Source organism: Sinocyclocheilus grahami, unplaced genomic scaffold, assembly GCF_001515645.1.
Source record: "Sinocyclocheilus grahami isolate Dianchi unplaced genomic scaffold, SAMN03320097.WGS_v1.1 scaffold1158.1, whole genome shotgun sequence".
NCBI classification, from domain to species: domain Eukaryota; kingdom Metazoa; phylum Chordata; class Actinopteri; order Cypriniformes; family Cyprinidae; genus Sinocyclocheilus; species Sinocyclocheilus grahami.
Window position 1 is genome coordinate 274569 of NW_015506337.1, and position 14508 is coordinate 289076.

Here is a 14508-nt window from a genome sequence, read left to right on the forward strand (position 1 = left end):
ATATATATATATATATATATATATATATATATATATACAAGTTTCCTTTTCTATTCCATGATTAAAAGCAACAGCAGAATACATGTTTAAAATAACAAAATAGTTTTTATTTAAGAGTTCTTTGTTCAGATTAGGACTCGTCAGTCGTATTAATAAACTCAGTCAGCCCTCTCTTTGACGAGGAGTTTAGCTCGTTGCTCGATGGGAAACAGATTGAATCATTAGGATGCTTTATGAGTGGCATGAGAAATGGTTCTGGGTTTCTGTAACCTGATGCGCTCGTGTGCATTACGCTGAGCTCATGAGAGATGTAAGAGGTGGAAATGAATTGCACGTGATGCTTGATTGGATCCGTGAGGCTCAAATCCAGATCTCTGCTGCTAATGTGTCGCCAAACTCAAGAAACTGAACATCGGCTTCCACAAACGGCTGCCGCGCTCTCGTGAAGAGTCTAGATAGAGTTGCAGAGGCTGTTTGTCTGGAGTTTATTTTTTGAGTGTTTTGTGATATTGTTGCTGTTGTAATTTACACGGGTTTAGTCAGTATGGCATCTACTTCAGCATTTTATAAACCTGCACTCTTTAAAATGTTTCAACTGTCTTGTGGTCATTTTTCACAAATAGGGTACAAAATAAGGCCTTTAAAAAAATAAATAAAATTCTTTCAACAAATAGTCAGTGAAAGGAGGTGTTTTAACTTTTCAGAAAATGATTGATCATCCGATTCTGAAGGTCAAACTAAATATTACATGAGCTGTGTTGCATTATATTCATATAAAGGTTTGCAATGTTTGTAACCCACTTAAATTTTGGAGCATGTTTACGAACAGTTGTTTTTCCCCCCCTAAACATTTAAATCAACTTTAAAATGAAGCAAATGGAGACTTTTTTATTTATTCATTCATTCATTTAGAGGGAAATCATGTGGTAACTGCTACACACCAAATAAGGACATTTTTAGTAGAATTAATGTATTAAATGGTTTTATCTATCTATCAATCCATCTATCCATCCATCCATCTATCCATCCATCCATCCATCCATCCATCCATCCATCCGTCCATCTGTCCATCCATCCATCTATCCATCCATCCATCCATCCATCCATCCGTCCATCTGTCCATCCATCCATCCGTCCGTCCTCTATCCATCCGTCCATTCATCCATTCATCCATCCATCCATCCATCCAACCATCCATTCAACCGTCCATCCATCCGTCCGTCCTCTATCCATTCATCCATTCATCCATTCATCCATCCATCCATCCATCCATCCATCCATCCAACCATCCAACCATCCATCCATCCATCCATCCATCCATCCATCCATCCATCCATCCATCCATCCATCCATCCATCCATCCATCCATCCATCCATCCATCCATCCATCCATCCATCCATCCATCCATCCATCCATCCATCCATCCATCCATCCATCCATCCATCCATCCATCCATCCATCCATCCATCCATCCATCCATCCATCCATCCATCCATCCATCCATCCATCCATCCATCCATCCATCCATCCATCCATCCAACCATCCATTCAACTGTCCATCCATCCATCCAATCATCCATTCAACCATCCATCCATCCATCCATCCATCCATCCATCCATCCATCCAACCATCCATCCATCCATTCAACAGTCCATCCATCAATCCATCCATCCGTCCATCCATCCATCTATCCTCCTTCCATCCATCCATTCAGCCATCCAACCATCCATCCATCCATCCAACTATCCATCCATCCGTCCGTCCGTCCATCCGTCCATCCATCTATCCTCTATCCATCCATCCGTCCGTCCATCCATCCATTCAACCGTCCATCCATCCATCCAACTATCCGTCCATCCGTCCATCCAACCATCCATCCATCCATCCATCCATCCATCCATCCATCCATCCATCCATCCATCCATCCATCCATCCATCCATCCATCCATCCATCCATCCATCCATCCATCCATCCATCCATCCATCCATATATCCTCTATCCATCCATCCATTCAACCATCCATCCATCCATCCAACCGTCCATCCATCCATCCAACTATCCGTCCATCCGTCCATCCATCCATCCATCCTCTATCCATCCATCCATTCAACCGTCCATCCATCCATCTATCCTCTATCCATCCATCCATTCAACCATCCATCCATCCATCCATCCATCCATCCATCTATCCTCTATCCATCCATCCATTCAACCATCCATCCATCCATCCATCCATCCATCCATCTATCCTCTATCCATCCATCCATTCAACCATCCATCCATCCATCCATCCATCCATCCATCTATCCTCTATCCATCCATCCATTCAACCATCCATCCATCCATCCATCCATCCATCCATCCATCCATCCATCCAACCATCCATCCATCCAACCGTCCATCCATCCATCCAACTATCCGTCCATCCGTCCATCCATCCATCCATCCTCTATCCATCCATCCATTCAACCGTCCATCCATCCATCCAACTATCCGTCCATCCAACTATCCGTCCATCCATTCATCCATCCATCCAACCATCCATCCATTCAACCGTCCATCCATCCATCTATCCTCTATCCATCCATCCATCCAACAATCCATCCGTCTATCCGTCCATCCATCCATCCATCCATCTATCCTCTATCCATCCATCCGTCCATCCGTTCATCCGTCCATCCATCCATCCATCCATCCATCCATCCATCCATCCATCTATCCTCTATCCATCCATCCGTCCATCCGTTCATCCGTCCATCCATCCATCCATCCATCTATCCTCTATCCATCCATCCGTCCATCCGTTCATCCGTCCATCCATCCATCCATCCATCTATCCTCTATCCATCCATCCGTCCATCCGTTCATCCGTCCATCCATCCATCCATCCATCTATCCTCTATCCATCCATCCGTCCATCCGTTCATCCGTCCATCCATCCATCCATCCATCTATCCTCTATCCATCCATCCGTCCATCCGTTCATCCGTCCATCCATCCATCCATCCATCCAACCATCCATCCATTCAACCGTCCATCCATCCGTCCGTCCGTCCATCCATCCATCTATCCTCTATCCATCCATCCATCCATCCAACAATCCATCCGTCTATCCGTCCATCCATCCATCCATCCATCCATCCATCCATCCATCCATCCATCCATCCATCCATCCATCCATCCATCCATCCATCCATCCATCCATCCATCCATCCATCCATCCATCCATCCATCCATCCATCCATCCATCCATCCATCCATCCATCCATCCATCCATCCATCCATCCATCCATCCATCCATCCATCCATCCATCCATCCATCCATCCATCCATCCATCCATCCATCCATCCATCCATCCATCCATCCATCCATCCATCCATCCATCCATCCATCCATCCATCCATCCATCCATCCATCCATCCATCCATCCATCCATCCATCCATCCATCCATCCATCTATCCTCTATCCGTCCATCCGTCCATCCGTCCATCCGTCCATCCGTTCATCCATCCATCCATCCATCCATCTATCTATTCATTATATATTTATTATTTGAAAGGGAAATCATGTGGTAACTGCTGTACACAAAATGAGGACAGCTAAACATTACACTTTTTATTGAGTTGAATTAATGCATAAGATGGTTTTATATTTATGTTATTTATTATATTGTAATTTAATAATAATTCTTAATAATTTAAATAATTTTTAATTCTCAATTTATTTAAAAATGTATTTATTTGTTTGTTTGTTTGCAAGTCATTTGGTAACTGCTGCACACAAATGAGCTAAACATATTTAGAATCATATTTAGAATTGGATATATTAATTTAGAGTAGAATTAATATATAAAATAGTTTTATATTTATATTATTTATTATATTATATTAATAAATGAAAAAACGAATTGTAACAATTTAAAATCATTTGAATAAATTAATACAATTAATTTAATTATTTTAAATAATGAAATAAATTTAATTATACATATATAATTTAAATATTCATATTTTGTGGTTTTTAAGGGGGACATGTTTACATACAGTTTCAAACTGTGTGTGTTTTCCCTAATCAGTTAAATAACTTTAAAAATTAAGCAAACTGAAAGTATTATGTTATGTTATGTTATGTTATGTTATATTATTTTTTTATACAGTTTAATACAGTTTTATGAAGTTAAGGATCAAATGCAATGATAAAAACATTATTTTCTGAAACACTAGTGGCTTAAAATAGTCCTGGAACACAGTTCAGGTCGTTTATCTTTTTTTCTGGCCGTGTTTTTATTTACTCAAGCTCAAATAGGCCGATACGCGTTATAGATGCTTGAGCATAATCATCACTTTCAGTACTCCCCACACAAAAGTAAACATGACGAGGTTAGATTTGTTCAGATTGTGTTTATTTAAAGGCATACTTTGTGCTTTGCTGACTGCAGCCTGACAAACAGCATTGGCCAAACTTTCGTCTGTACGGCTGGAGCAGAAATAGTCAGACGACTGATGATGTTCACTTCTACATCCACAGGACTCTGGAGCAATTATTGGCGTATAGATCTGCTTTTGAAGAGCCGCATGTACAGCAGACATTGATTTTCGTGTGCAGGTTAAAGACAGTGACTGTGAAATCTCACCAGCTTTATAATCTGAGCCTGATTTCACTGATTTTCTCTACAGATGAAGCTCTAGTGAATGCTGCTGCTGTTTTACATTGGACACATGTGGCACAGTGTGACTAAAGAGGTCTATAATTTATGGAGGGATTGATTGATTAGCATGACAGTCGCAAACTCTTTACTAGTGACTATCTTTTACTAACCAAAAACTACAGACAGGGAAAAATATCATTTCATTTTACACTTATATCACAGGACACTTGCAAAACATCAGCTACAATAAAATGATTGATTTGTATTTATTTATGTTTATTTTTATTTAATTGTGTTTATATATTATTATTTATTCAATTTATTATTTGTTTTTATTTATTATTTTATATATTTATTCAATTTTATTTATTTTATTTAATGTTAAATATGTTTAATTCAGTTTTATTTATTTGTTTTTAAAATTATTTTATTGTTTATTTGTATTTATTTTTTATATTTATTTAATAATTGTATTTATTTTTATTTTGGAGTTATTCATATTTTTTAATTGCTTATATATGTTAATTTTTTTCATTTATGTTTATTTATTCAGTTATATTTCTATTTGGTTTATTAATATTTATTTTATTTCAATATGTTTATTTTATAATTTATTTTATGTTTATTTATATTTATTTGTTAATTATTTGTTTTCATTTATTATTTTTTTATTTTAATTATTTTTTTATTTATTAATTCATTTATAATTGTTGATTTTATTTATTTATTTAATTGATTGATTTCTTGCTTCTTTTTTTTTTGTCTGAATGCCCGTCAATAGAGAAAGAGTCTTTTTGCCCTGGAAGGGTGTAGTTATGGCATCTTTCCAGCAGGGACTAACTAACCCATGCTAACCAGTCAAACCCTTGGTCATAATGTGGCAAAACCAGTCTACAGCGAAAAATTAACAGACTACATATTTATGCACAGCTACATTATTTTCTTGCCTGTCTAAAATGATATTATTTAATTTTTTTCAATATATTTAAACAGCTTGTTCTAATATAAATCTAATGTAATGCTTTTGTTGTTTGTTGTTTGTTTCTAACCATGCATACACTACCATTTAAATGTTTTTTGTCTGTCATTTTTTAAAATCTTTTTGAAAGAAGTCTCTTCTACTCAACAAGGCTGCAATAATTTGATCAATAATACAGTAAAAACTGAGAAATAGTATTAGAATTTAAAATAACTGTTTTCTATTTGAATATATTTTAAAAAGTAATTTATTCCTGCATATCACAATGTAATATTGTTTGTTTCTGGCGTAGACTAAATTTTTGTAGCTGTAAATTGTGGCAGGTGAATGTATCATGACTGTGAAATCTCTTCTTTGTGTGTATTTCCGTGTAGCTTGTATTGGAAGTTTTTCAGCTTTGAAAACATCTTGCTTTACTTCATATCTGTCAGTAAGCTAGTGAGGAGCATGGTCTCCATTATAAGGCGTTTTTACATCTCAAGAAAGCAGACAATGCTTTCTGTCCTGAGGGGAGGTTTCCACAGCAATTACTCCAGAAGCAGCGTGGAGCTTCACTTTAATTAGCTTTATTTTACACAACTTCTCTGTGCTGGAAGCCTGGAGGATAAAGCAGAGAAACTTGAAACAGTTTCATCAATATACTGTCGTCTGGCGGTGGGTTGATAAATTAGGACAGTCGTGATGAACGTTATGAGTGTGTGGTTTATCACCGGAAAATGAGTAATTAATAAAAAAAATTGACATGACACTTATACTCTCCAGGACTGCATTTATTTGATCAAAAGTACAGTAAAAATGGTAAAACATTATTATTTGAATATAATTTAAAATGCAATTTATTTCTGTGATCAAAGCTGTATTTTCAGCATCATTACTCCAGTCTTCAGTGTCACATGATCTTCAGAAATCATTCTAATATGCTGATTTGTTGCTCGAGAAACATTTCTGTCGTGCTGCACAATATTTTTGTGGAAACCGTGAGACATTTTATTTTTCAGGATTCACAGATGAATAGAAAGTTCAAAAGAATAGCATTTATTTGAAATAGAAATCTTTCGTAACATTAAAAATGTCTTTACTGTCACTTTTTGATTTATTTAATGCATCCTTGCTGAATAAAAGTATCATTTTAAATCAAAAAATGAAATCTTACCAAACCCAAACTTTTGAACAGCAGTGTATGTTGTCATGTTCAGCATTCAGTGTGGAATTATTAGGTTTTATGCTGCATTTCATTTAACTTGGTCAGTCGTGCAATGCAATGCAATGCAAATTAACTATTAAAATAAAATGCTCCAATGAGTTAAAGTTGCATGATGATTAAATATGTGTCAGGTGTGTGACTTTGGGAGTTTGTTGAGTTCTTGCTGTGAAAGACTTTCGGTCCTGCTGTATGACTTTAATTGTCTCATGTCAGCCGCTTCACCTTGTCACTTATCAAGCAGCACCAGCGGGAGTTAAAATGACCTCTGTGACCCACTAGAGACGCAACGACTGCATATTATAAAGGATATTACAAACCAGCGCTGCTTTACTGTATTATTCTACTTATATATTTGGTCTTAAGGCAAGGCACTACAGGTATGCACTGGTCAGTTTTGAGATTTTGAGCTATTTTACTTCCATTAGAAGTAAAGAATAGAAGAAGAAAACATCTGAAATACACATTTAAGTGTTTATTTTATTGCACTTTATCTATTTGCGTCTGTTGATTTCAATTACAGTACATATATTTAAAGAGTTTTATCTCCACTTCAGCAGCACTTATACACACCAAAACTTACAGTTTTATTCCTGTCTATATTCTGAAGGATTTTACTGAAGGGTTTGTTCATATAATATTCAGACTGATTTTATTATTACACTTTATCTATTTGCGTCTGTTGATTTCAATTGCAATACATACAGTATCTTTAAAGAGTTTTATCTCCACTTCAGCAACACGTATACACACCAAAACGTACAGTTTTATTTATGTCTATATTCTGAATGTTTTTATAGAGGGGTTTGTTCATATATCATTCGCTGGTTTTATTATTGAACTTTATCTATTTGCATCTGTAGATTTCAATTACAATCTTAAAGGCCATTTTCTCAAAATGAGTTTGTTTCTTGATTTCAGCAGCACTTACATACACCAAAACTTACAGTTTTATTCCTGTCTATATTCTGAAGGATTTTACTGAAGGGTTTGTTCATATAATATTCAGACTGATTTTATTATTACACTTTATCTATTTGCGTCTATTAATTTCAATTACAATACATATTCTTAAAGGGCGTTTTCTTAAAATGAGTTTGTTTCTTCACTTCAGCAGCCCTTACACACACCAAAACTTACAGTTTTATTCCTACCTATATTCTGAAGGATTTTACTGAAGAATTTGTTTGGATCTATCTTCTGTAAATGTATGCAAATTATTGCATATTTTATAAAAAAAAATGCACCATTTGCATATTTAACATCACATTAAAAAAATTGTAATACAAAACAGTTGTCTTAATTTACTGTGATTAATCAGCTGGGGAAAGTATGGTGCTGTTTGGACAAATGTAGTGTCTTGCCTTAAATGAGTAGTTCATTAATCAGTTTTAGGTGAAATGCTCCTTTAAATTGGATTATGGAGGAAGAGTTGTTGTTGAAGATATTTCTGTCATGTCTATCTCTCCATCGTTTCTGTCCTTCTTTTTTCTGCTTTTTCTATCTCTGGCATTTAGTGATATGTTTGTTTTAAATGAGCTAGTAAAGTTAGTACAGTTAGTACTCAAGCCATGTTGTCAGTAATGATGCAATATCAGGTAAAAATTCATTTCAAAGCAACTGAGCATATTATACATTTAATTCCTTTTTGCACTATTTCTCTTTTTTTTCCTTACGTCTAGCAGGATCAGAAGTATGATGTTTCTTTAATGTAGGTCACATTAAGTCAGTACTTGTTAAATATTAAAGGAATGGTTTAGCCAAAAATAAAAACATATTTATGTTATGCACGCACTATATCATCATTAATATGACATGAGCACAAATGTAATAGCAGGTGTAATAGCATCATTAGTTAGTACTCAAGCCATGTTGTCAGTAATGATGCAATATCAGGTAAAAATTCATTTCAAAGCAACTGAGCATATTATACATTTAGTTCCTTTTTGCACTATTTCTCATTTTTTTCCTTACGTCTAGCAGGATCAGAAGTATGCTGTTTCTTTAATGTAGGTCACATTAAGTCAGTACTTGTTAAATATTAAAGGAATGGTTTAGCCAAAAATAAAAACATATTTATGTTATGCACGCACTATATCATTATTAATATGACATGAGCACAAATGTAATAGCAGGTGTAATAGCATCATTACCTGACTGATTTAATAAAGGAAGTGAAACACAGCTGTGTTGAGACTGAAGCACCTGTGCCTTCTAGTGCTGAAGGATGAGATCTGCGTGCATGGTGTATTGATTTTTAAGTGCAATTCAGATCACTTCTTGAATGAAAATTAATATTGAATATTGAGTGATCAAAAATTTGGAGCTCTTTATTTCTGAAAAGCTAGATATATGAGGGGAATATTAAGTGTGTGATCTAGAAAAGTTCTAGAAAAGTCGTGGGAATTAATAAAATCTTATGGAATCTCATGGAAATTTAGAAATTGCTATTTTTAAGTTAAAGTCAAGTAAATTAATTGGTAATAAAAAGTGTAAACCCTTTCAATAACGGAAGAGTTGTTGTTGAAGATATTTCTGTCATGTCTATCTCTCCATCGTTTCTGTCCTTCTTTTTTCTGCTTTTTCTATCTCTGGCATTTAGTGATATGTTTGTTTTAAATGAGCTAGTAAAGTTAGTACAGTTAGTACAGTTAGTACTCAAGCCATGTTGTCAGTAATGATGCAATATCAGGTAAAAATTCATTTCAAAGCAACTGAGCATATTATACATTTAGTTCCTTTTTGCACTATTTCTCATTTTTTTCCTTACGTCTAGCAGGATCAGAAGTATGATGTTTCTTTAATGTAGGTCACATTAAGTCAGTACTTGTTAAATATTAAAGGAATGGTTTAGCCAAAAATAAAAACATATTTATGTTATGCACGCACTATATCATCATTAATATGACATGAGCACAAATGTAATAGCAGGTGTAATAGCATCATTACCTGACTGATTTAATAAAGGAAGTGAAACACAGCTGTGTTGAGACTGAAGCACCTGTGCCTTCTAGTGCTGAAGGATGAGATCTGCGTGCATGGTGTATTGATTTTTAAGTGCAATTCAGATCACTTCTTGAATGAAAATTAATATTGAATATTGAGTGATCAAAAATTTGGAGCTCTTTATTTCTGAAAAGCTAGATATATGAGGGGAATATTAAGTGTGTGATCTAGAAAAGTTCTAGAAAAGTCGTGGGAATTAATAAAATCTTATGGAATCTCATGGAAATTTAGAAATTGCTATTTTTAAGTTAAAGTCAAGTAAATTAATTGGTAATAAAAAGTGTAAACCCTTTCAATAACATTCAGTTATTGAAAAGAAGGTTATAATAGTCAGCTAAAACTGAAACCATTTTTTTTTACTTGAAATCAAACGAACATTAACTGATACATTAAAATGTATTTTATAAAAAATACTTATTTATAATAATATTAAAAAATACCAATTTTATTTCAGCTAGTTGCCAAAGCAACATTTCTCATTTTCATTTAGTTTAATTGATTAAAAAATAATAATAATAAAAAACCAAAACCCAAATAAAAATGAATAAAAACTATATAGACATACAAAATGTGAAAAACACAACAAAATTAACAAAAATTTAAATGGAAAATTATAATTTCTCAATTATACCAAAATAACACAAATTTAAACTTCTGGAATTTAATTATTTTAATTATTTATTTGAATTTTTGTAATATATTACCACTCCTAGTTTCTGTAAATACAAAATGAGAAACTTTATCATTACAACAGAAGTAGCAGAAATATCATGATTGGCCTTCAAATATCGTCTTTGACCGCTGATCTGGAGACTTCTGCTTAAATGCTTGAAATTGGTTTTGTAGACTAATAAAAGCTTTATTTATAACATATGATGTTTAAGGTTTTTGAGTCATATATATATATATATATATAATTTATAGATTTTCCATTTGCAGTAATTCATAGTTATCATAGTTTTCATGTTGCTATTTTAAAATCTTATAAATATAGTCATAATAAAGAATGAGTAGACGTGTCCAAACCTTTGACCATTAGTGTACATCTTTCTATACATTTGCTTTGTGTTCAGTGCCTTACAGTTGTTTCAACAGTCATCATTATACCATCATCCAGGTGATTGACGTCAAGGAGAAGCTGAAGAAGTTCAGGAAGTTCTGGACGTCACTTCCTGAGGCCTTCTGTCAGGAGGAACATGTGGCGGCTGCAGAAAGCGCAGAGGACGACTGCTGGAATGGTCGTGAAAAGAGCAGGTAAAACATCTCGAATCAAGCATCTGTACAGCTGTGGGTGTGTGGATTCACTGCTCAATAGATCAGGACAGTTTTACATATGTGACCCTGGACCACAAACCAGTCATAAGGGTCCATTTTTCAAAATAGAGATTTATACATCATATGAAAGCTGAATAAATAAGCTAGGACAATATTTGGCCGAGATACAACTATTTGAAAATCTGGAATCTGAGGGTACAAAAAAAATCTAAATATTGAGAAAATCGCCTTTAAAGTTGTCCAAATGAAGTTCTTTGCAATGCATATTACTAATCAAAAATGAAGTTTTGATATATTTAGGGAACATGATCTTTACTTATCCTAATGATTTTTGGCATAAAAGAAAAATCAATAATTTTGACCCATACAATGCATTTTTATTGCTACAAATATACCCCAGCAACTTAAGACTGCTTTTGTGCTCCAGGGTCACAAATGATCTCCTTATTTGTTTGTTTTGTAAAAGAGCTTATTGTACTGTGAAACATACTGTAACTTTCTGAACCCCCCAAAAAAGACCATCTATTGAAACTTAATGACTCGCTCCAAACTTTAAAAAAAAATTCTTATTATTGAATATTATTATATGACCCGTTTAACTAGTTGGAGTGCTGAAATTTGTTTTCCATTATTGGATACCGTTCTCATGGGGAGACACTTGTGAGACCAAATTTGTGAATATTATATTCTATAAGTGTTATAAAATGTAATAAGTACTGTATTATTACAATGTTTTTGTTTGTTTTATTCTGTAAACTACTAATGTTATAAATAATATTAATATTATGTAATATAAATTTAAAGCATTTTTGACAATTGGTCAAAATAAAAATTAAAAACGATGCCATGTTTATATATATATATGTCTGTGTGTGTGTGTGTGTGTGTGTGTGTGTGTGTGTTATATTACTAATATAGTTGAAGCACTAGAATTACTAACTGGCAATTCAAAACTTAAACTGAACTAAAACTGAAATTAAAATAAATTAAACCCAAAAAACTGAAAACTAATCAAAATGACAAAAGCACATATTAAAATTAAACAAATTAAAGTGAAAACTGGAAATGCAAAAATAAAATTTAATTCAAAATATAAATGAAAACTATAACAGTATAATGTGTATTTACTGGCCAGACTTAATCTGACATGTTTGTATGTTTATTTATGCTGCACTATATGTGGTTTATTGATAGCCAAAAATGTGCAGTTAGAAAGGAGATTGGGACAAATTTGAATATTATGCATTGAATTTGCACACTTACTAAGTTTTTTTTCCCAGATATGTCCCTGAGGTTCTGAAAGACGGACTGACCAATCAAGCGAATAACCCGGAGGTGGGTGTGGACATTTCCAGACCGGACACTCTGATTCGACAGCAGCTCATGGCTCTCAGGGTGATGACCAACAAACTCAAGAATGCATATGACGGCAATGATATCTACTTTCAGGACTCGAGTAAGTCACGATGTGTTTGGACTAAATCACACAGCCACTACAGACATGATCTGCACTCATTCATCGACTGATTCTGTCGTCTGTTTGATAGTATTCAGCACATAAAGTGCCTTTAGTATGATTTTTTTTTAAACGTAAGAATATATTTTATAAACACTTACTGGATTGAAGCAACTTAAGTTTACTTGATTATCCATACATTGCTTTTTAGAAAAAAAATCACATTAAAATGTAAGTAACAAATAAGACCTTCAGGCTTTTGAGGAATGTTTATTTTTATGGCTCATATAGACTGATATTGTGAGCATATAAAGGAAAAAACAGCTCAGTTTTATTCAGAGACTCAAACTGAGCAAAAATATGCAATTTGGTGCAGATGCTGATATTTATATGGACAAAAAGTGATGCAATTCTGATGCTTGTAATGTAAATCAATGAGATCTTTATAACATTATACCAGATACTTACATACAATGATCTAAATAAAAGTCGTCACTCTGTATCTCCAGTAATCTGTCTCAGTAAAATGAGATTGAAATGATCAGAACATATAATGCAGTGATTGAGAGCTGAAGAAATAAAGGCTCCTCCTCAGATGTGAGATGTTCTGGAGGCTTGTGAAGATCATTCCTCCGCTGAGGAACAGTGAAAGTAAAGCTTCTGGAAACAAACGCTCCTCAAAAGATCCTGAGGATCAGATTTGAGACTCTAAAACATGATTGATGGAGAATCAAGTAAAGCTGAGCTGCTTCAGTCCAGTAAGTGTTCATCTGGAGATATTACTGCAGTTATTCTGACCTTTACTTGAGAAAAATCAGTAAAAATCAGAAGCACGAGCTGAAGGTGGACTTTTGGACAATTATACTAAAAGTCTAAAAGAGTATAAATCAGACAACAGAAGGCATGTAGTAGATTGTGAACAACAGGTTTAACATCAAAGATTGGATCATGTTGATCATTTAGAGGCCTAATTTTGAAAAATCAGATATGATGATACAGTAGGCTTTCACTGCTGTTTCCAGAGGGCATTATTAGTCTTGCATAATCAAACTTCTGACTTTTGGCATAAAATCTGGTCCAAAGTAGTTTTATTAAGTCAGATCTGGAAATGCATCTCTGCTCGCTGCATAAGCGGACTTTTTGCCTCTCAGATGACGAGAGCAGCGGTTCTGGCAGCGGCAGCGGCTTCACTGAGACGAGCGTCACTGAATCAGACTCCTTCATCACTGACGCTCCCGTTCAGGAAGCAGAGAAAACAGATGAATCATCTCCTGCTTCCATCATCCAGCCCAACCTACTGCTGCTGCTGGTCTTCACCGCGCTGGCCTTGAAAGAGCACTGGAGATAGTGACCGCTGAGCTCCACACAGACTGCTTGTGTTTTATATCAGACTGGACCACTGATCTCAGCCGTCTGAAGACTTTTGAGGCCATTCTTCCTGATTCAAAGATCACAGAGCGGCAGGTTTTGCATGATGGAAGATCTTCAAAAGGGTCGTAAGCATTTCAGTATAGTAGATTAAAGAAGTAGTTCAGCCAGAAATGAAAATGTGCTGAAACAAAGATTTAGGTGAGTTTGTTTCTTCATCAGATTTGTAGAAATGTAGCATTGCATCACTTGCTCACCATTGGAGTGAATGGGTGCTGTCAGAACGAGAGTCCAAACAGCTGATAAAAACATCACAATAATCCACACCACTCCAGTCCATCAGTTAACATCTGGAGAAGACAAAAGTTGAAACAAATCGTTAAGACGCCTTTAACTTTAAACCATCTCTTCTGGCTAAAATATGAAGCCATAATCCATAATAACACTTCCTCCAGTGTTTATGTATTTAATCCAATTTTATTAACCAGTGTCTTTGCTGCTGAGCTTCAATTATCCAATTTAACCATACTAATAAGCAAAAATGACTTTAGATAAACATAACATTTGTGT

At 34.6% G+C, this 14508-nt stretch overlaps 1 protein-coding gene across 1 annotated transcript in view; it reads left to right on the forward strand.

Moving 5' to 3' along the window:
* gpc6b (glypican 6b) overlaps window positions 1-14103 on the forward strand; it is a 52886-nt gene extending 38783 nt beyond the window's left edge. Inside the window, exons 7-9 of the mRNA XM_016253108.1 lie at window positions 10957-11093; window positions 12395-12570; window positions 13722-14103. Of these exons, the coding sequence (XP_016108594.1) occupies window positions 10957-11093; window positions 12395-12570; window positions 13722-13918 (510 nt within the window). The 3' untranslated portion in view covers window positions 13919-14103. The remainder of the gene's footprint in view (window positions 1-10956; window positions 11094-12394; window positions 12571-13721) is intronic.
* Window positions 14104-14508: the final 405 nt, after the last annotated feature.